Source organism: Orbicella franksi, chromosome 6, assembly GCF_964199315.1.
Source record: "Orbicella franksi chromosome 6, jaOrbFran1.1, whole genome shotgun sequence".
NCBI classification, from domain to species: Eukaryota; Metazoa; Cnidaria; class Anthozoa; order Scleractinia; family Merulinidae; genus Orbicella; species Orbicella franksi.
In genome coordinates this window covers 27,088,792-27,111,566 of record NC_138150.1, presented here as the reverse complement: position 1 = coordinate 27,111,566, position 22,775 = coordinate 27,088,792, and the positions used below count along the sequence as shown (strand labels likewise).

At 39.4% G+C, this 22,775-nt stretch overlaps 2 protein-coding genes across 2 annotated transcripts; both read left to right on the top strand.

Annotated features, from left to right (window-relative positions):
• The first annotated feature begins 8,776 nt into the window (after positions 1-8,776).
• LOC145488942 (uncharacterized) lies at positions 8,777-10,899 on the top strand. The gene has a single exon (XM_081467797.1). The coding sequence runs from the start codon at positions 9,005-9,007 to the stop codon at positions 9,611-9,613; it is 609 nt and encodes a 202-aa protein (XP_081323923.1). The 5' UTR covers positions 8,777-9,004; the 3' UTR covers positions 9,614-10,899.
• A 7,358-nt stretch (positions 10,900-18,257) lies between these two features.
• LOC145490561 (L-rhamnose-binding lectin CSL3-like) lies at positions 18,258-20,826 on the top strand. The gene is made up of 3 exons (XM_081469664.1): positions 18,258-18,443; positions 19,277-19,391; positions 20,540-20,826. The coding sequence occupies exons 1-3, from the start codon at positions 18,258-18,260 to the stop codon at positions 20,824-20,826; spliced, it is 588 nt and encodes a 195-aa protein (XP_081325790.1).
• Positions 20,827-22,775: the final 1,949 nt, after the last annotated feature.

Genomic DNA, 22,775 nt, shown 5'->3' with positions numbered 1-22,775 from the left:
GCTTCCTGCGTGCTTTACAACAGAACAGAGCACAGTCGAGGCTTCTTTATTTGTTAAACAATATGAGCGACTCATTGATCTGTATGCCTTTGGCTCGCCATTAGTAATAATTAAACAAACAAGATATACAAGAAGAACTTGTATGTAGTTGTTTTTTCTTGCTTCCATTCTATTTTACACCTGAAAACATAAGTTGAGGGAACTTATGGGTTGAAGCTTCTTTTGCCGCAATTTTTCGATATCGTGAGACTGTCACAAAATGTAGAAGAAGTAAGATTTTTTTTTTTGAAAAAAATATTTGAAAGAAATATCTCAAGTGCTTCTTTTCGCCGTATTTATAATTGATAGGAAAATACTTAGGTGGATATTTCTTGTTAATTTGGAGTTAGGTTAAGACAGAAAAATGGCTTTTGTGTTTTAGTGGATGTTCATGGAATGGCCAAAAATCGTTAAGTTCTATGTAAACAGTACGCCAGCACAGAAAAACTATTGAAGTCTCCAAACATTTTATGGCTTTTTTGAGAACTTTAGTGATTTCTCTCACTATTTATGTTAGAATGATGTGCATTTGCTGTTGCTCAGTGCAGATATTTGCCATCAGTTGAAGGCTATTCCCAACACTACGAAATATGCACCTTACTTAAGGAGGGGGACATTGGGGGTTCTGAACACTGCAACGCCGCAAAAAAAAAATTAACGAACACTGCATCATCGCAAGAAAAGTCAACGAAACACCGTCACCGCAACTCGTATTTTTAGCGCCATGATTCGTTCAGCTACACTTAAAACAATACTTTTATACCTGAACAATTTTCCACAAAATAAACATATCACAACCCTTTTCATTGCGCAAGTGTCGATACTGCTGATGCCTGTAAATCAGTTTTCTTGCTGTTGTGAAGAAACCTTGCGGGAAGCTAGGAAGCGGACGAAGGAAAAAGAGAGGAACCTCGAGAGATGGCCTTTACCCCAGATCCCTCTCTTCTTTTACATGTACTTCGCTCGCTTTTCTTGGTGTATAAACCCACAAACTGAAGCCCTATCTTGACTGGAAGTATTGCTTTGCGGAGCTAGTTGCGTTTGCGTTCGATATCGATAATCGTTTGAAACAATAGAAGGTCAAGAAAGTCGCAGGACCTGGGAGTGGGTATAGACCGGTATCAGAATGACCTCTAGACGAAGCCGAATAGCAAAAGGAAAAAAAAAACAGTAAACGTGTGTAATTTACAAAGCTTCCTTAGCTTAGAAAGCCTTCTTTCTCCCCTACCGACGCGACTTCTGAATATATTTTGTTGCCGGCAGTTTTCGCCACGTTTTTCTTTTTTGCGTAGGAAAAAGCTGCGCAGTCAATAATACATCATATTCGGCCTTGGCGTTTACAGAATTTCCAGGATTGTTTCTGTCCTCGCTCCTCTACGTGTCTACCGAACACTGAGCTCCAGGTGGCAGAGGTCGAGTTACTGGTCAAGTTATGTATGAATAAAAACAGCTTCGGATTGGCAGTCGAAGGATGTTGAAGATTGACTAGAAAGTGATGGTCTGTATTTTGTTACAAATTATTAACCTCAATGGTACGCGTTTGTCATAAATTAGCATGGAGTAACGAAGTTTACGTGCTAAATTTAGGTCAAATTTAGGTTTGAGAATGGTAAATCAAAAACCCCCAGCACCGCAAACGATTTCATTTCACCGTACACCGCAGCGTGAAAAGCACAAACATTGCACACCGTAGGGTTTGAGATCATCGCAACACCGCAAGTTGAGATTTTATTCACCGCATCACCGCATTAAAAAAAACATCAACACCGCAACACCGCAAATCCTAATGTCCCCCTCCTTAAGATGGAACCACGGAGAGAAATCAAATTATCTAGTTCAAATGAATGTCTGTGCTTTGAGACTGATAATAGGAGAATGTAATCCCGTGGATTTCATTTTCACATGGCCTTTCTTGTTGTAGAAATACTAAACCAGAGACAGCTGATTAAATATGTATAAATTAGTGACAAACAACCATTTTTGGAGGGGTCCTCCTTACTTGAAGGGAGTAAATATTTTGACCTAATTTTTTGCCATGATCATTTATGCCAAGTTTGACCAAAATCGGTGATTTGAGCTGTATCACCTCCTGCCTGGTTCTGCGTGATTTTCTCATCATGGGACGACTTTCCACTAAATATGAGAATGGGTCTTTAATATATTCGAGCAGTGTACAAATTAAGAGTGTGTTCAGTGGACACACTCTTAATTTGTACACTGCTCGATATTTAGTAGAAAGTCGTCGTGGCTGTTATTAAAACTGCAAATTTAGCCGAAAAAATTATCAATTACGTACAACGTGCCGATACATTCTCTGTAATAACGTTCTCGTACATGCTCTGTAATTAAACAAATTACGTACGCACTCTGATTGGCTAAATCAGCGTGCTTAATCAGAGTACAGAAGCACGGTAAGCTGGATTTCAAATTTTTGATTCGGAACTTTGACAAATTTGACCCAAATAACGTTCCCTTTGACTCAGACAAACGTAATGGTCTGCAGTAAACATAACTGCATAGAGTGGATTGTTGACAACAGATGTGTTAAGTGGCAGTCCCGCTAAAAGCGGTCCACTCGACTTCGGGACCAAAAATAATTTTCCTTCACTTTTTGTCAGTGAAAAGGGTTTGACACATATATATAAAAAAGCAATTTATTATTTTCCAATTCCTTATTTTTGCTTTGCTACGAGCCAAAATTGAATTTTGGCCGAACTGAGGTTGCCGACCGTGATCAGAAAGGTAAAATTCACCGATTTTGTGAAGCATGCTGCGTCGCCTAAAATGCAGCTCACGGAATTTCGTTTTCACGCGAATTTTAAGGTACATTCATTACTTTGACTGACGAAATATGGAAGACACCCTACTCCGAGGCCTTTGACGGGGAAAATTTGACGGGGAAAATCTCAAAAGTTGGGTCTAAATGAAGCCTAAAAAGCACATCACAGTAAATTTCATACCTTAATAAACCGTTCTATAAGTTCAAACCGGTGGGTATCTCCTTGGATTGCACGCGAGAACAGATTAAAATCTGCCACAGTCAGTATGTTTACAGAGGTATCGCTCGTGTCAGAGCTCATTTGCATAACCCTATCATCCGGTGAAAATACGTCTTCTTCCGTTCAGGTTCGTTTGTTGACCTTCTAAGTAGTGGCAAATAGCTTCCTTTAATACTTGTGTACACTCTAGATCCAGTTTTGAGGTGAAGGTTGCGTTAAAGTTGATCAATTCTCAAGACTTGCGAGACTCCAAAAGTAAATAATGGCGTCGGTCTGCAGAAATTAACCGTAGCCGTTGTCCTGACCCTTCAATAAATTCTGCCGCAGAGGTAGCACTAGGAGAAGAAGAAAATCATAAGTTTTCATTTACCGTTTAATGGCAACTGAATCCTGTACTACTGCCAAGAAGACTACTGGGAGCTTGAGGGCTATATGCCCGAATTTGAGGAACAACAACAACGAACACTTGCCGGTTGCATCGCTGGGAAATGAACCTGAATGAACACGACACGCTTGAATGGAACTATGTTTTGCGATGAATGATGGGCTTTACTTCTGTTTTATGCTTGATGCTTGTCTTTTAGTATCTTGCATAGCGCATAAAATAAACTTCGGGATCCGTTTATCGGACCGTTTATACAACGAAAGCTGACCAGCTTCGTCAAAATGTCACACAAGTTGTAGCGTGACCAATTACCCCGGAGGGGGGTACTCCGTTATATGGGCTATACAGGTATCTGTATGTGAGGCCCCAAAGGGTAGGGTTTTTTAGCCGTTTGGGTCATAAATAGGGTATCGATTTTGGCCATTTTGGTTATAAATTGGGTATGGCTTTAGCACTCTAGTCTTGAATTGGGTATGTTTCTTAGCAGAAGCTACTTTTTCATCATTATCAATAAGACCTTCAAGACCTTCCACTACTCAGAAGGTCAACAAACGAACCTGAACGGAAGAAGATGTATTTTCACCGGATGCTAGGATTATGCAAATGAGCTCTGACACGAGCTATTATAGAATATGATAGATAAGGGTAGACTAGGTTTTAGTAAACTTGCTTAAGTTGACTAATAGAAAGATATGCCTTTGTTTTAAAATGACACCGATATTTGATGAAATACCAGAGCTGAATAAGGGATGTGATATTTCCAAGATATGACACTTAAATGCCTTCTTTTTTCCTTTCTCTTGCCTCTCTTATTTTCTGCAGTGAAGTCACGGTCCGTTATAATTTGTGAGAAACACAAAGGAACGATAAGCGTCACACTGCGTCACACTGCTCCTACAAGAGGCAATTTTCATGACCTTGGCTCGCCAATGCTGTTATGACACGCGCTGCAGGAAACGTTACTTAGTGTTAAATCCCTAGGCAGCTCATAAAAAATCATTTGCGCTGTTGCCGCCAGTTTTGGCCAGGGAACATGATTCTACTTGATTTAACGTTTCTAAGATTTACTGAGTCATGTTCTTAATTTGGAGTAGTGAATATCACCTTTATGTTGCGTCGATCGAAAAACGCGTAGTGTAAATCCTTAATTGCATTCGCATTCATACGATTACCTACACTAATTTATTGATCTTCTCACATGGAAACATTTCATTATAGTTCCAAATTGAACTATTCGTCTCTTGATAAGTTAATAATGATGGTGAATTTTAAGCTCGGTAATGAAATGTGAAGGTGAATTAATCAACATGACACGAGCGTGGGACAAAAAAAAATTCTGAGTCCCCGACAGGAATCGAACAAATGACCATCATTATTCTCCATCACCAATTCACCATCATTATTAACTTATCACTACTCACGATGAATTCGATAGCGTTGATCCTAGCAGTATGCGGGACACCTGTCATATATGACTCAATCAAATAATCTTGCTCTCCATGAGTTCTCGTAGCTCAGTGGATAGAGCGCCCGCCCGGTGTTCGGGGGGTCATGGGTTCGATTCCTGTCGGGGACTCAGAATTTTTCTTTGTCCCACGCTCGTGTCATGTTGATTAATTCACGCTCATATTCGTCTCTTTTCTTTTAGATATAGACGAGTGTACCAACGGAACACACAAGTGTCATGTGAATGCTGTTTGCAACAATACCTCGGGATCCTTCAACTGCACGTGCAAAGATGGATTTAATGGAGATGGAATAAGCGACTGCACTGGTAACATTTATAAACATCCTGTACTTTGCTCTGACGAAGGTCTGATGCTCGAAACATGGGCTTTACATCTTGAAGAGGCGGTTAACTGACCTTAATTGTCCTTCAGGACTTCCATTTGATAAATGGCTGAGTGTCTCACCTGATCACCTACACAGTACAAACGTTTCTTTAGAAACCAAAAACGGTACCAATTTACAATGGCATCTGCATGTTTTAAAGTTCAAATTCTTTTTGTTGTTTTAGATGAAGACGAATGTACTAGCGGGACACACAGCTGTAGTGTTAATGCTATGTGTAATAACACCCAAGGATCCTATAACTGCACGTGCAAAGATGGATTTTATGGAGATGGAATAAACTGCACTGGTAACTATCTGTAACACAGTTTAATTCTTGTGTTCAAGTTCTGTTGCCGTCTTACTCCAATAGCGCAACTCCGTACTCCGCCTCGTCTTTGCTCTGACGAAGGACTAATGCTCGCATAAACGCCAGCTGCACAAGCTGTCTACGGTGGTTTATTTACCGGCTTTCTCAACTTCAAGCTTCTTAATAGCTATAAGCGTCTCCATTCACACTGACCTTTCTTCAGAAGCTAATAACAACTGTGCTTATTCATAATGACACTTATTTCCTTCTTTGTTTTTTAAAATTTCCTTCTTTGTTGTTTTAGATATAGATGAATGTACCAACGGAACCCACAACTGTAGTGCTAATGCTGTGTGTAACAACACCCGAGGATCCTATAACTGCTCGTGCAAAGATAGATTTCATGGAGATGGAATAAACTGCACTGGTAACTATTGCTATATGTAATGTTTTTTAATTAACCACAGCGAATAATTACAAGCTTGGAAATTGGACAATACACAAGACGCACTGCAATTGACAAATACAACTTGACTGCCCGATTTGAATGGATATTTACAAGTGCGAGCTGGAGGCGAGCCGTTGTTGCTACCTGTAAAAACCAGATATGGCAGATCAGTTACCGGTTTTGATGTTTGAAATAATTAGCTCTTTATCTATGCGGCCGAGTCTGTTTATCAGCGTGGATCATGGCGCTACGTCATGTTCAAATTATGGTGCATGCGTATTGATGCCCGCTGTAATTGGGGACGATGACTAGGCGAGTGGAGGCCAAGTTACACTCTATCGCAGAAGTGGGGCACTTTCTATTCAATCAAAAAATCGGGAACTTTCCAAACGGGTAATGACGGTACGGAAATTTCTATAGAAAGTTTCAGAAAAATGCAAATATTTTTGAATTTCAGGCAGGATGTTAGTAAAACGCGGACTCGGGGTCGGGGTCTCCTTTTTATATTTAACTTTTTTTTTCCCCTTTCTTTAGTTTTCCTTTTTAATGTCCTTTTTCTTTCCTTTTTTTAAACCCAAATTCCGATTTCTCGCGATTTACATCAGCAGTGCATCATTGCAATATTTTTTCGCATCTAATGAAAATAAGATGTGGTGGATCTCATTTTTTCACATCATCTCAAACAATCCGCGTCACATTTCAGTCAAGACAGTCGAATATAGAAGCTGCACAAATGTATTTTCTAATTCAGCGCGCTGATTTCTGCAAGAAAGTCAATGAGTTAGTCGAGTTAGTGGAGAATTAAGTGATCCACCGTCAGGTCAAATAAGGATTTTTCAAAGTCTCTAAAAATAATTCGTTTCGAAAGCTTAGTACTTACACTCGTTGCAGCTCTATTCTGGCAGTTCCGTGAATTGACTACGTCATACTCTCGCAAGAAAAGAAGCGAGGAAAAACAGGTTTGTTTACCTTGAACTAACAATTTCGTGATCTAGAATAGGCAAAACTTACCAGAAACACCCCCGCCGCCTACCATGAGACCCTGGGAACGAGATTGCTATAGATCGTTTTGACTGTCGCGCAATGAAAAAAATAAATCGAAAACCATTCGGTGGATGAAGTCAAGAAAATGCGATCTTATAAAAGATAAATAATTCACAAAAAAACTTTTCCTAATACTTTTACTTCACAAATGGCTAAAAATCACGAAGTAAGTATATATTTCTCGACAAACGCGATCGTAGCTCTATGTCAGGCACTGCCATAAACCTGAAGTTCAAAATGCACTGGTTTCGCCGTTGAGCTGAAACGTTGTCATCAATATACATTTTGTACCCCCTATGCCTGATGAGGATAAAGACTCTGATGGCTGTTTAGTTTTGAATCTCAGAACTTTTTGACGTCACGTGAAAACCATCTATACTAAGCTTTCGAGACTTATTTTTATAGGCTTAGATAGTGGATCCCTTAATTCTCGAATAACTCATGAACTAGGAGAGAAATACGTGCATCTTCTATATTTGACCATCTTGACTTAAAGGTGACGCGGGTTGTTTGCGGTGATGTACCTAACAAATGAACTTCACTGTATTTCATTTCCTTTGTATGCAACAATATAGCAATTGAAAATTGCAATTTAGGACAAAAAAAGAAAATAAAAGAAAAAAAAAAGACATTAAAAAGAAACTTAAAGTAAAAAGGAAAAAAAATGTATAAAAGTGACCCCGGTCCCGGCCTTGACCCCGACCCCGAGTCCGCGTTTTACTGACACCCTTTCAGGCATGCGAACCATTCAACCGAAAATTCAGGAAATTTCAGAAGAAAAATTAAGTGGAAGGAAAATTCTCATTGACAAATTTTCTAAGATTTGGATATATAACGCGAGTTCGTCCTCTTTCCGGGAATTCCGGAAAATGCTATTCCTTTCGTCACCGAAAATCTCCGGAAATTCAAAAAGCTGTTTTTGGTCGAATGGAAAAGCACCCCGAGCTACCCGTTGCCTCTGTATCATAACGAGACTTGGCTTGGATCTGGGCCACTATCTTCAAGCCAATCAAACTCATTTTCATATGAAAGTTTTTGATCGAGGACTCGTTTTGAAACAGAGGCGTAAGGATCCGTAAGGTAACTCGGAAATAGCCAATAGCTACAGGCTTTTTTTTTTTTTTTTGTATTCTGGATGGTTTCCGTCAATAACGAGTCGGATTTTCCCGTTGTTAAAGACGACACAATAGACCGATAAATTTGAGACGTAAACCTCGTTCTTCCCTTGATTCATATCGGGCGACTTTCCCTCTAACAAGGTTTCCGTCTCCAAAATTAATTCCGATAGTGTTACGTTTTAGTTGTATTAACCATTAAAGTTAGACTTTTAAAACTACAACTTACAAAAAATCTGCACTGTTGGAACAAATTATCCACCAAATTGTTGAAGATATATTTGTGCATTAGAAATGTTTAAATATATTTGAAAATTTCAAATCACTTTGGGATCTTTCTAGGGCGCTGCCATTTTGGACCATGTTGTAACACCTGGTTGGCCCTATAACCAAAATGAGAACATTACAAGCCCTAACCTAACCGCTTGATTGGAATACGGTAAAGATCTATTTTGGCGCACGTGGGCAAAAATAGTGACAGTAAATTGGAACAAAATGTCAGCACACTTTGTTTTCACTTTTTATTACTACTGAGGCAGTCTGACGACTCATTGTTTATGACGCTAGTCTTAATTATCAGGTGCTCCCGTGTCCAAACTCATCTCCCTTTCCATAAGCTGGGCTTGGTCTCGGTACCCCGGTTATGTCTTTTAAATAACCCAGCTATCCCTGAAAAGCCCTATTGGTAAATGCTCAATTAAGATGTTATTTGTTTTCTTTACTTGCAACAAATTATGGGTTTTGCCACATTTCTATCGTTAGATGGCAATTTGGCGCCAGAGCTACATTTTTTAGGTACATAATTTGCTACCTGCCCTGAACTTCAGACTGTTGATGTTTCTTAATTTCCCAGGATTCAATGCTACCTTTACGAGTCTTGGAGCGAGTGGAAAAGATGGTCCAGCGTCACTCGGTAGTCACTACACAGGTCAGGATCATGACGGTCAAGTGACACTGTCCGGCGGTATTCAACAGTGGACTGTGCCGTACACTGGTCAATACAGCATAGAAGCAGTAGGAGCAGCAGGGGGGTATGATAAATACCGGGACAGCGCCCAATACAGAGGAAGAGGTGCAAGAATGATTGGCACGTTCAACTTATCCAAAGGAGAAATGATTGGAATTCTTGTTGGTCAAGAAGGAGGAATAAGGAACAACCGCGGGAGTTCCGGAGGTGGTGGAGGAACATTTGTAGTGAGAGGAAGCAATATGTCTTTGATAGTGGCTGGAGGCGGAGGAGGCCTCAGAGCTGCAAGATTAAGACACCAGGGATGTGATGCCAGCACAAGCACGTCAGGGAATCCTGGACACAAATCATGGTCAGGAGGCAGCAATGGACACGGTGCAATGAGTGGTGATGATAAGCGGTCAGGTGAGAGTAAAAATGAGAATAATTATATTCACTTCACCAAAGTCAGTTGCCGACAACACACATTTGATTAGACAGCAGTCGATTCATCGGCTTTAAATATCTATCTCAAAACTTTCTCGATGTTTGGGAAAAGCATTTTTTCATCGGCAGTTCAACTTTAACTGTCGAAATACACTTTTCAGTCTTCGGAAGCTGCCGAAAATTTGTTTGACAGCAACAACAAACGCAACTATTCACTTGTTATTGAAATTTACAGTAAATATAGTTTTGTAACCCTCCTTTTTTAATGGTGCGTTGGCAGCCCAGGCAATATTTTTAGGCAAACCTCCATTGCTAAATTTAGAATCGTTAAATACACGAATGAAAATGAGTCAGCTTATTGCGTTCGACGCAGTGGAACTCAAACCTAATTTTGACCTGTGGCTTTTCAGAGTTGGTCTTCCTGTGCACTGTTCTAGGCTGAAAAAAGCCACATTCCTGTAAGGCCACCAAAATGGCCACCCCGCTTGATTTTTGCAGGGGCATGTCACGGCCAGTAAACTGGTACCGTTTGATGCTGAGACATGTGATAAGACATGTGGCGAACATGTGAGTATGTGAGCAGGCCATGTAAGCTGGTCTTTCCGATGGATCTTTTTTTGACTTCTTTCCATTCAGTCGCCGTACGCCTCGCTATTATGTGCTCTCAGCGTTAGATTTTGGCGAATTTAAACGCTTCGACGGCAGCATTTATCGCGATCTGAGGGAATTGTCCTCGTTTATTAAGACGACTTGGCTTTGGGATGATAACCGTGGGAACAGCTACATTTTGATTGCATTTGTTGATTACTTCCAGTCGCGACAGATAGCTCAGTCTTTATCCGGTCGAAATTTTATTGTTTGGAATCGGTGGAAAAGTACTCTGAAGGCAAGATCCATAAGACTACTTTATTCATCAGGGGAAATACTCGAATTAGTCGCGAAACGAGCACGCGACTGCAAATACTAGCTTAGAATAATGTACGTAGTTTAAATATTCTATGAAACTTGAGAGACTACAGAAACTGACAGCGTCACGCAACGTATCAACAAATCGTGACCTCTTCACTAGCATGGACTTTCACCAGGCTTCCTGCTTTCACACTATGCATATCTGGACTGTAAAACCTCGGTTGTTGCTGAAAAATATTGATTTTAGCTATAGACAAAGGTTGAAAATCAGCTAGTGAAATCATTTATTTACGATATATAATTATACAGTAAAGTGAGAGCGTCGAACGCACTCTCATAATCTCTGATTACTACTAGTTTTATTTTTTCAGGTGGTGGCGGCGGCGGTTTTTATTCCAGTGGAAGAAGTGGAACTGAGAAGAACGTTAACAACCTTAGGGGTGGAGAGGGGGGTAAAGGATTTATTCAAGGAGGAGTGGGTGGACAGAGTTTCGTGCCATCTCCTAATGATGGTTCTGGTGGTTTTGGTGGTGGTGGTGGTGCGGGTTACGGTGGAGGGGGTGGTGGAGGGTATTCCGGGGGAAGTAGTGGGAAACATGTGGATGATTCTTGTGGAGGAGGGGGAGGTTCTTATAATGTTGGAAAAGATCAGCAAAATGATTGCTGTTATAATACAGCTGGTTATGGCCTGGTAACCATTACATTACTGTAGAAAAATAGAAAACGAGCCGTACACAACAACAATATTATGCTGCTGTAATTATATTTGCTATAGATTGCTTTAACTGGCCCGCTTTTACTCGTCCTCACCATTGATAATTACTCAATTTGATAGTTAAATAAATTCTTTGTTAACAATGTTTTTTTTGGATATATATTTTGTGTTGGCGCACTTAGTTGCAATCAGTTTAATCAAAAATCGACTTTTATACCAGGATCTACTAGGCATATGATCCAAAGGGGATTACCCGCTACAGGTAAAATGCTTTTTCCATTAAGTCTGAGAGTAAAGTACTTTGGTATATCTCAGTTATGTGCGTTTAATTTTTCTATAGATTATTTCCAGCCGCTGAGTTTTTGATAACTTCAACGTTCTCCAAAAAAATAAAACGGGTCGTTTTCTTTTGACCAGTCCACATAAGCCGTGTTTACTTGGTCTGCCCGGAGATACTTGAAATAATTCGTGTAGACTTGCTAGTCGGTTGATGCCACGTTCTAGCTAACGCATAAATACATATAGTCTTTATGATTTGTTGGGCATAAAGTAACATCTCTCTTGTAATATGAACGGAATAGTGCCAATCTAGTTAGGAGCACTTTTTGGGTTTCCTTTGCAAAAGCATGCATAGGTATTACGCTGGCTGTTTTGGGATTGATGTTAGAGTAACGTTAGTGACTTTGTCTTGGCAGTTTTTAACGGTAATGAAGCGGTGCAGATTTTCTTAAGATATAATATTCAATAAATGGATCAAAAATCAGGTTCGAATAAGGAAATTCTTCTTAGTGAACTCTAAAAATGATGTACTGTGAAGTCGAGCAATATATATGGGTTATTGACCGAGCTTGTTCGGTAAAGATGGCTGAATATTGGCCAAGTCAGCCTTGTTGCGTGTTTATGGAGCGAGGCGGAGTCGAGGTCGATATATAAACACGCAAAAATGAACGAGGTCAATATCCAGCCATCTTGACCGAACAAGCTTGGTCAATAAAGGATTTATTATATGAAAAAAGAACACTGTTTTTTTACGGGACACAGCGGGTAATTCCGAGCGGGCAAGATAGCGCTAATCACAGCACCTAGTCATATAAATATGTAAATACATAAATTCTCCTCACTGGTCCCTGAGCACTTCTCAGCAGAAGTAGGGAGAAGTTGATAGGTGGCCTTAAGACACTCAATTTGTATACAGGTGCCTTTCAGGGCTCATGTTTTGTAGATCGAATTTGAGACTTTTCAAATTACAAAGTGAAGGACAAAAGCGAACAAGAGAACTTAAAGTGGAAAGCTACAAAAAATAAGTCAAATCAAACAAAACAGCCCAGAACCTTATGGAGTGACGGTAGAATTTCGATTACTCATTATCATAATATATGATGATTTAGGGCAAGATGAAACGGATCCTGCGCTGTGATTGGCGCTGTCTTGCCCGCTTGGAATTACCTGCTGTGTCGCGGAGGAAAAAAAGTGTTCTTTGAAATATATGTTTCCTTTGTTTTAGTGGCATGCCTGTAAACTAGCCAAGCTTAGTGGTTGTATAGCTAAGTGCATGATCACTATAAATAAGATTTACTTTTACTTTACTTTTATTTATTTACCTAAGAATCTGTTTACACCCAGGCATAAACTGACAAAATTAAAAGCTGTTAAGTGTCATTGGACTAAAAATGATCTGTACACGAGGGTTACTTGTAAAAATTAAAACAAGCGTCCACTTTGAAACTTACATTAGATCTAGGCTTTCAGTTTTGTTGTTGATTTAGAATAAATTGTTGAAATTTTTCCCGCTAAACAGTGTAAACGATATAGTAAGTTCTAGCAGCATTATAGCTAGTATTGGAAACTTTGAATGCAGCTGTCAATAAAACAAATTGTCCAGTCATTTGTTTTTGAAATTTCAGGGTGCTGACTTTTGAAACCTCGGTCACTTCAACACAATCGACGCTCTCCTTAAGACCGCTCTTCTAAGCGGCCAGCTCTGGTCATGACCTACGTTGTAAAAACCCGTTTGAACTGTCACTCAAACACTGTAATAAATAAATCTCGAAAGTGGCCTTTCCCTAAGCGACCGTGACCACTTTTGGCAATTACCAGCTGGTCTTTTCCTGATTCGCCTGAGTGTGATTTGCGTAAGTCAACACCGTGATAAAATAACCACTTCGTGGTCAAATTTACAGTGATATAACATATAAAGTGGTAATCGTGATTCCTTGTCTTTCAATAGCTATTTACATTTTGCAAGTTTTATTCTATTTAGATTAAAGTTCTCGTCAGCGATCAGCATTAGTTACCACCACTTTTTCAAATACCCGAAGTGGTCGCTTACGAGACCTTCGACTGTATTTGAAAACCAATGAGAATATAAAATTTCAACTTACTTCTAAGTTGAAATGGTATGTATTACTGTGCTGAAAACTAAATGGCTCCAACAATTCAGTGACTATTTCCCCTTTGACCGTTTTCTTATTGTATTTTTTTTGCCTGTTCAAACTTGAGGGTGGTAGTGGCCTTATGTTACTGCATTCTGAACTCCTGATCTGAAGGTGCGGATTAAATTTTCTTCAGACAGCGTGCGGCACTCTTTTGCGCATGTGCGATGATCCGACAAAGTTGGCTTCAGTGAGGAAAAACCTGTTCCACTGACAACAGTAAAACTAAGTTAACAGTAGTAACAGTATTTAATAAATTATTTGTCATTTGAGGAAGGTTTTCATGGTATATTTTGTATTATTTTGTGAAGATCATAGAGAAATGTTCACGAGAAAAGGTCAGCAACGAGGCGGCTCGCTCATTACAAAGAGTCAAAGGCGAGAAAATGACGCTTCCAAAGGGAAGAGATTACTATTAAGCCGCACGAGGAAATCTTAAATTCTCCCGCGCGAGACGTGGTGCTTGGTCGTATAATTTCTTATTGGTTAAAAACCTCCCAGTGTCATTCAAAGCCATACATGCAGATTACGTGACAAGTGCGCGCCATTTCCGAGTTACCTTGTGCCTCTGTTTTAAACGAGTCTTCGTGCAAAACCTCTCATATGAAGATGAATTGAATTTTCATGAAAGTGAATCTTCAGGCGGAACTCATTTTCGAATGAATGGTTTCGCACGAAGACTTGTTTCGACACAGAGGCAAAACTCAACTGGGAAATGGCCTATTATGATCTCGGGATTGCTGTTAATACTGATGTTCAAATATTATTTTACTGCACGTATTAGGCAATGGAGGTGGCAATGTTTTGTTTGAGCTACATTAGAATTTAATTCGTCATTCTGTTATTCTCCAACCAATCAAAACAAAAGAGACCAATGAGTTCATGATTCGCGTCACTCTCAAAACCCTGCATATGACATGAAAATACTGACGCAGTACGACAAACAGCCCAGCTAGTGTCGAGGACTCCGAGATAGCGCGTTTTTTTATATTTCATCGGACACAGGTAACAGCGCTAACCACGTCACCTTTTCTAAATCTTCTCACATATTTGAAAAAAGAATTTCGTGTTTTCACGTTAAACGCCAGAACAAAATATATCACGTTAATTCAGCAACATCATCGCTTTCTTTTTAGGGTGCTAACGATGTCATGACAATACGTCAAAATCATAGCATTGTTAAGATTCATCCACCAACCACAGTTCAAGGACAGAAGAGTTCTTCTGTTGCTGTGACCACCGATGTGTGGCTTATTTCTGTAGCTGGTGGTTTAATAGATTAGCGAGTTAAAACTGATGACTCATGCAGGTGTCGAAGTTTAGCTCAGCATAGCACCCAGATGTTGAACCGGACGTTTAAACTTCTCGCTGGAATGTGATATTTTGAAGCCGTTTTACAAGATTTTCACAAGACCGTCTTAGAGATGCTCGTTGTATCGTTTTGCTTTGTTTTCGTCTTTTTGGCTTCCTTGATCCCGGAGACGCAAGGTAAGGTTGTCTTCAGTCAATGTTCGAAATATTTTTGTTTTAGTGCAGCTTGTTTCAAGTTTTTACTATTACCGTGTCGCAAAAAGGACGAACGAGAGTTTTCAGCCACCCTTGACTGACTCAATTCCACTTAGTAAGGCGTCCAGACGAGACTTTTATTAGTATATGGCTTTGCCGCGGTCGGAATTATAATTAATGAGCCAACACTTTGCGCAGATTACGAATGCTTACAACATTCACCTGTTTTAAAATTTTCTACTTGCAAGAAGAAAAAAAAAATCACCTAAAAAAAGCCTCAAACGTTACACGTTTATTTGCAACTTATTTGGGTACAAAACAAGGCAATCATGACCGTGAAACTGCAACAACGGCCTAAAGCTGTAGAATTGCTAAGCTTGTGTACGGCCTTTTTCCCACGTTAGCTCAAAGACAATTACCGTATTAGAGAAGTTGCATGGCATACAATGGTAACCTTCAGATTTTGCAATAATTCTAGCCTCTAGGACAATATAACACTCTTATCAACAAAATTCCTAGATTTACTTCCATAATTTTATTCTGTTGTAGTCTTCCATAGCATTTCTATTCCAGATCCCTCTTTACCACTTTTTTTACCATTGCACCTGTCGAAGACCGGCGTTGCCGGAGTCGAAGCTCTAAACAATTTTAAGCAGCGAATGTTTTCAAAGTTTTCATCTCTTAAAACAGTAAAAAAAAACTGATATTACATAGACTTTAATGGTAAGCAAACTCAAGCGTTTAACGAACACCTAAAGATATTTTTTGTTTAAGGTTTATTTGAAGGCAGCAGATGTAGTCGGTGGCGAAATCTGAAAATACTGTTTTCTCAATGATAACAGTTTAGGGACGTTAAGTAACCAAATCAGTCAAATGTCGGGTTTTGGGGTTGATTTCCGTCATTTGCAAAGATACTTTGGAATTTGAATTTTTATCTAAGGAGAAAGAATTACCAGTTTTCTTTTTCTATAGCTCTTTTTGTTTTTTTGTAGAGTTTGGCAAACTAAACTGAGCCCAAATTTGTGATTTGTTTCACACTAAGGCCTACCTAACCTGAGAATATGAGCCAAATTGATTTCGCCGCCATATTTTGAAAATGTTCGATTTTTGGGCACATTCGTTCTTAATAAGTCACTGCATTAAAACGTTAACACACCGCAAAGAGGAGGTTTTAACTTACACTTAGCTTGAACAGGTGGTTTTGTCATGCCCATGCAAATTTCTTAAAATTGCGTCACGTTTTTATCATTTGTGGAACAAATTATAATCTCGGAAAAAGCGAGCTGACATATTCTATCGTCTATTTTTTTGTTTGTTATCCTTGGTGTTTCCCCAATTCAGACGAAATTGAGAAAAAAAACCGTTTGTGAAAGAGTTTTTACATTGAGTGGCATGCAAAATAAATAATGACCTGTCTTCTTGGAACTGGTTAGTCTGAATAAGTTTTATGTGGCTTGCGACTTTCGAAATGTGCTATTTAATTTGGGGTTTTCTCGAAGTTAGATTGATGATATAAAGGAAATTAATGTCATGGCTAAGAAAACAACATGGTAGTCTGCTTACGGTGTTTTTTTTCGTGAATTAGACATGGAGTAAGGAGCGAGGGTTTTTAAGACGAGAGGGTATTGGGATGAGACAAGTATGGTCCACAAACGAGAGGAAAATAATCTTTTCAACTCCAACCCATTCTCGTCCATAGCGCCCTTGTTGTTTCACTTTCGCGGGAATTAACCCACATCGAACCTGAGAACCTAAGACCGGCTGCGAACAGTCTAGCAACAAGAAGACATATTTTGTGTATATGGTTTTGTTTGTTGGTAGAAAAGACAACAATTGCTCTACTTCTCCTCAACAAGTTTGAATAACTGACTTGACACTTTTGCTCAGCTCAAACGACCCCGGCCGACAAATTTCATTTTTTTATTGCGGAACTCCCCTCATATAGGAAAGAAAAGGAAACCCATGAATGGATATCCTCATGGATATCATAGCTAACGGTTTTGCTCGTGAGCGCGTGCGCACGACGACGAGGACTAAAGTCACGCAACAAGGCGGCCATACTCCAGCTGATAGGTTGATTGAGACACGCAGCCTTGGTTTACAGCGTAAATCTTTGATATTGAACATGCATGTTATGGTCAGTTGACACCTGTCAAAACAAAGGATCCGCCCAGCAGTATCCCGTGACCACTGCGGGCTCAAGTTTTGAGGTAGCTGAGGTCAGGTTTTTTTTTTAAGTTGACCGCTGCCCAAAACAAAGGAGAAAGCCATATAATAAACAACTTATTAACCTCGAACGTTCGGCCCTTATAGGTTATGGGCTCGGTCAATACGGCAAGGTCTCGCTCTGAGATTTTCCTGTAAAGACCTAACTCTCGGTTAATAAGTAGTCAGTCATCACGCTGTCAACTCGGTCAGATTGACCAAAAACGTTAATTCAAGTATTATGGTAGAGTTTTATTAAATACGTTGTTAAACGAACGATTCCGAATGGAAAGTGCGAAGTTATCATGCTTCACCTAACGGCAGCAATAAGGTTAATATATCTATAAAGCTGCGTAATAATAAATTGGTGAACGACATAAAGATCCTGTTTATGTAAAATAGTGACTCGGATATAAGTGTTCTCAAAAGTATATTTGTGTCATTCAAATGCGTGTTGTTGTTCATCTGTTCTGAAGGAGATAATGTTAATGTACCGTAGACGAGAAAGTCCCTTTTAAACTTGTCCGCAGTGTTCCATAGCGTGGTTTTGTTTCACATGTGTTCAGGCCAGCGATTCGGATAGATGTTCGATCAACAATTACCACAAAATGACAAAGAGGCAGTTTCTTAGTATTATCAAAGACTTGCCTCACCTACCCTGCAAGGGAGTTCACACTCTAGGAAAAAAAGTTGAGAGATGTCGTCATATTTTGTCAAACTGAAAGAGACAAAATGGACATCTGAGGCGCATGTTTTTGATCAGGAATTAGCATTTCGCTTGCTTGAGGTACCATTTCCATTATCCTAATCCTAATAGTGCTCCGTCCAATTTTACCGTTTTCAGGTCAATGTCGAAATTTGAGATTTACAAGTGCTCCAATCCATGGCTACCGGCTGAATAATCACGTGATACGTACCATTGGCGTCATGAATGAAGATTTCTGCGAGCTGCAATGCTACATGGAGCCAAACTGTGTCAGTTATAATTTTGACGAGCAGGAAGATACAAATGGAAAACACAAGTGTGATCTGAATAACGCTACTTATGAACACGACAACGAACACTCAGGCGACCTCACGAAGAACGAAAATTATGTGTATCGTGGAGCCGAGGTAAGCATGAAATTGAAGGTAGTAACTTCAGTTTGAAATCTAAAACGTTGAATTGATTTTTTTGGGGATTTTTTGTCACGACCTCGAAACTTTGTGTAGGATCTTTTAAGAATTCAAAATAATGTATTGCACGCGGGAGTGGAGTTGGGGTTAGTGTTAAGCATCTAAGACTTTTTTTTTTTTACATAGCAGGCTTGGATTAGGCTCTTGGGCAGAGGGACACATATAGCTACAGATGGTTGCCAAGGGAAACATTCCTTGCCCCAGTGGGATTCACGTGCCACTATTTAACAATTAGATTATGAGCTCCAGATTTCTTTGAGGTGTTATATAATAAGTCAAATTACCCGCGCATTTTGATTGGTTCTCACCTATGATCTATTACAGGACAGACGCATAGATGACGTTAATATAACAAACATTTTCTTTCTGTTTTTTTTTCCAATAGAGGAAGTTTTTAAAAATTTAGATAATATTTTACCAGTGAGTGGGCTAAGGATAAGATTGAAGAAATATATATTCTGGAGACATTCCATTTTTCACCCTGCACATCAGAGTTGCCAAATCTTGCAGTTACCTTTGTACGGTGATATGCTTCTGATACGGTCGATAGGTGACAGTCACCTTTGTAAGGTGATATGCTTCTGATGCGGTCGATAGGTATGCTTTCTTTAACAAATTCTCGTAACTTAATGTATTGTCTTTAAACACCGCTCTTAGACCCTGTCCCCAATTTGCGCTTGTCAGATGCACTTATAAACAACTAATTAACTGTTAAATATCGTCAATGGATATAGCTGTTGTTATGGCTATTTTTGTTCTTTTCCTTGAAGAATGCTTGTGCAAAGAAACCTTGCCAGAACAACGCAACCTGTCAGGCCGGTTTTACGGACAGAGATTACCAGTGTTTGTGTATTCCCGGATTTACTGGCCATGACTGTGAAAACGGTACCAATACATTCTGTTGTAATGAGTGCACTTAACTTGGTGGTGAGAGGTTTTAGGGGTTATATACCAAGAATGAGAAGTTATAGCAGGGAGTTGCAACTATGAAAGTTGGCTTTCTGTCGCTGCTATCATTGTTGTTGTTGTTGTGGTTGCTATTACTGCTGCTGCTGTTGTCGAATCTTGCTTAAAAGTTTAACAGGCAGTTCATGCTGGGAGATCACACGGAATATGATAACAATTATCTCCGGTGAGATAATTTAATAACAATTGTCGTTACGATACAGATATTCCACAGGAATATTTTTGTGTTAGATATTGACGAGTGTACCGACGGAACACACAAATGTGATGTCAAAGGCGCTGTGTGTAACAAAATCCGGGGATCCTATAACTGCACGTGCAAAGATGGATTTTATGGAGATGGAATAAACTGCACTGGTTTATTTATTTAACATTTCTTTATACACGGTTAAAAATCATCAGGTAATACTAATATTTAAAATTAATACTAATAAACTACTAATAAACAGTCCATGCTAAATACTAATTAATAAAAATTGAAGTAGTGAATCTTAATTTAAATATTAAACTAATCCTGTTCTCCATCAATGCCGTGTCTAACTTTGCTTTTAAATTGATTAAAGGATTTTATCATCCTGGTAACTATCTGTAACACAAATTGGTTTAATGCATTTCATCAAATCTAGATAAGCTTACATACGAGGCTTCAGAATGAGGCACACTATGTCAGAGATAAAGTTTCGTGACCACACCCTTTCAATAAAAATGTTTTCCGGTGACACTTCTTCGATGTTATGGAAAAAAAATCTCAGCTCATTCCGGATAATGATTCAGTTAATCAATCGTAAATTCTCTTTCAATTCATAGCCGTAGCTAGAGTTTGACGTGCTTGGGTTCTCGCAGTTTCTTCTATAAAAAGACATCTTCTCCTCCCGTGATTGTATGTACAAGAAGTCAGTCACAAATTACTAGATGGGGATGCACCCCGTCAGTACGTGTACTAAACGAAATCTTATACCGAGTCTTTGAGAAGCGTCAGACTAGTTAGAGGGACACAACAATTCAAAATTTCCTTTCTTGTTTATGTCTCTTTCTCCTCCTCTTACTTTTTCTTTTATTTTCTGCAGAGAAGCCACAGTTTCTTATCATTTGTGAATGGGAAAAGGAAACAATAACCTGCCAAAACGGAAGAAAAATCAGCATACTAGACGCGAACTATGGCAGGCTGGATCGGGATACGTGTTTACCTGCGGCCATGAGCAACATTAACTGTCGTGCCAGCAATTCTCTTCAAATCGTGCAGAAAAACTGTAACGGCAAAACTGAATGTCACCTGCATGCAAATAACTCAGTGTTTGGCGATCCATGTCATGGAATTTACAAATATCTGCAAGTCAAGTACACATGCCTGTAACAGTAGTGATAAAACTAAACATTTTACATTTTTGGGGGGTTATTTTGTTCTGCAGACTCATATTGTACTTTTTTCTATTTGTTGTCTTCTATTTCTCTACTGTAAAATGCACAAGAGTGAATGAAGTTACCATTGCTACGTTGTTGCAAGAAAAGCACCCCGTCTCCTCGAATCCCCGAAGTTAAGCCGTTTTCGGAGGGACTAGTACTTGGTTGATTGACCTACTAAAAATACCCGTGTTGCGAGATTTCCTCATGATCTTTTCCAAGACCATATCAGGATTGAGACAGTGCTGTGGTCGTTCAAGAATTTAGCTGTTTATCTCGAAGACGTGTCATCCAGTTTAACTATCGGCTATGGAGTCCCCCAAGGATCTATACTGGGCTCGATTTTGTTTGTGGTATACATCAACGATCTCCCGAAAAGTCTGCTATAGTCTTCAGTAGGCATGTACACTGACGATATGGTTATGTACTGTTCTGACTCCAGCGCAGATATCATCAAGCAGGGTTCTACAAAACGATCTAAACAATGTCGAAAAATGGTTAGAGAGCAGCAAGACTAAATGGATGCTCTTTGGTACTAGACAAAAACTAGAACACTGTCCAGACCTTAGAGTACAACTCCATGAGAAAGAAATTGAAAGAGTATCAAGCTTTTGTTACTTAGGGGTTACACTAGATGAGAATCTCTCATGGAACGAACATGTAGAATTGGTTTGTAACAAAGTGAGTAAGTGTCCCGCTTGCTCACTTTGTAACAAAGTGAGCAGGCGTCCCGTATACGACCTTTCCACACCCTAAAAGCTGTTAAATGTGTGTATAATTGTTTAATAAAGCCGATGTTTGATTACACTGATACGGTATGAGGTGGGCTGTAAATCGGATGCAGTAACACCTTGCAATGTCTACAAAACAGGGCAGCACACATAATACAAAGGAAGGCAACGACCGAAGAAGCTTTCAAAATGTTAGGGTGGGTTGATTTGGAAACACATAGGAAAGCCCACAAATGTCTCTTCGTTTTTAAATGTCTAAATAGCTTAGTTCCTTCGTATTGATCGGATTATTTTATTAGAAATCTCACTATTCACACGAACAAGACAAGACAAAGGAACGACATTTACCTACCGAACCCTAAGTTAACGCTAGGGTGTAACACATTTAGATTTTCAGGCGCGGTTCTTTTTAATGATTTACCCACATCAGTAAGAGAAGCCAGGTCGCTTTCCATTTTTAAGAACTGTCTTAGTTTTCATTTTAGCCATTAGGTTTCTACCAATATAATACCTAGATATACCTCGATTGTTCTCTTTTATTGTGTTGATCTAGAAAAATTCTACTTCATAGATATGTAATTTCCTTTTCATTCAATTTTTAAATTCCTTGCACATAACGTTGTGGTAATTTTTTAAATTCTGAATCTTTTATCACACGTAGTCTTAATTTTAGGCAGGGCCCCTTTTGATACCAGCCAATGGCTGATGGGGCTACCCTGCCTAAAGAAAAATGACTTGTCTTGACTTGATTTCATGCCGGGGTATACTTGTCACCCTACCAGACATCAGTTCATGAACGTCTCTTTCCATCTATTATATTTTAATATACTGCTTGGTGACTCGGTGAAATGGGTAGGATCAATGCTCTTTAATTTATCGATCAAACAGAAACATTAACATCGTCCTCCCGGGGATACCAAGGGCATTTGGCTAGGTGATGTGCCCGGGGGGGTGGGGTGGGGGGAATTTGTCGTCTGTGCTTGATATTGGGGTTGGGCCGTTTACAGCCTTATTGGAAGAGTAAGGGTTTTCAAAAAAGTTGCCTCGTAATCATCATGAAGCTAGATTTTAAAGTACTTAGTTTAATTTTTTAATTAAAATTAAGGCAGTTCCTTTGTCAGTGGACCGAGTAGAGTTAATTCAGTTGGAGGAGGGGAGGGATTGTGGGTGG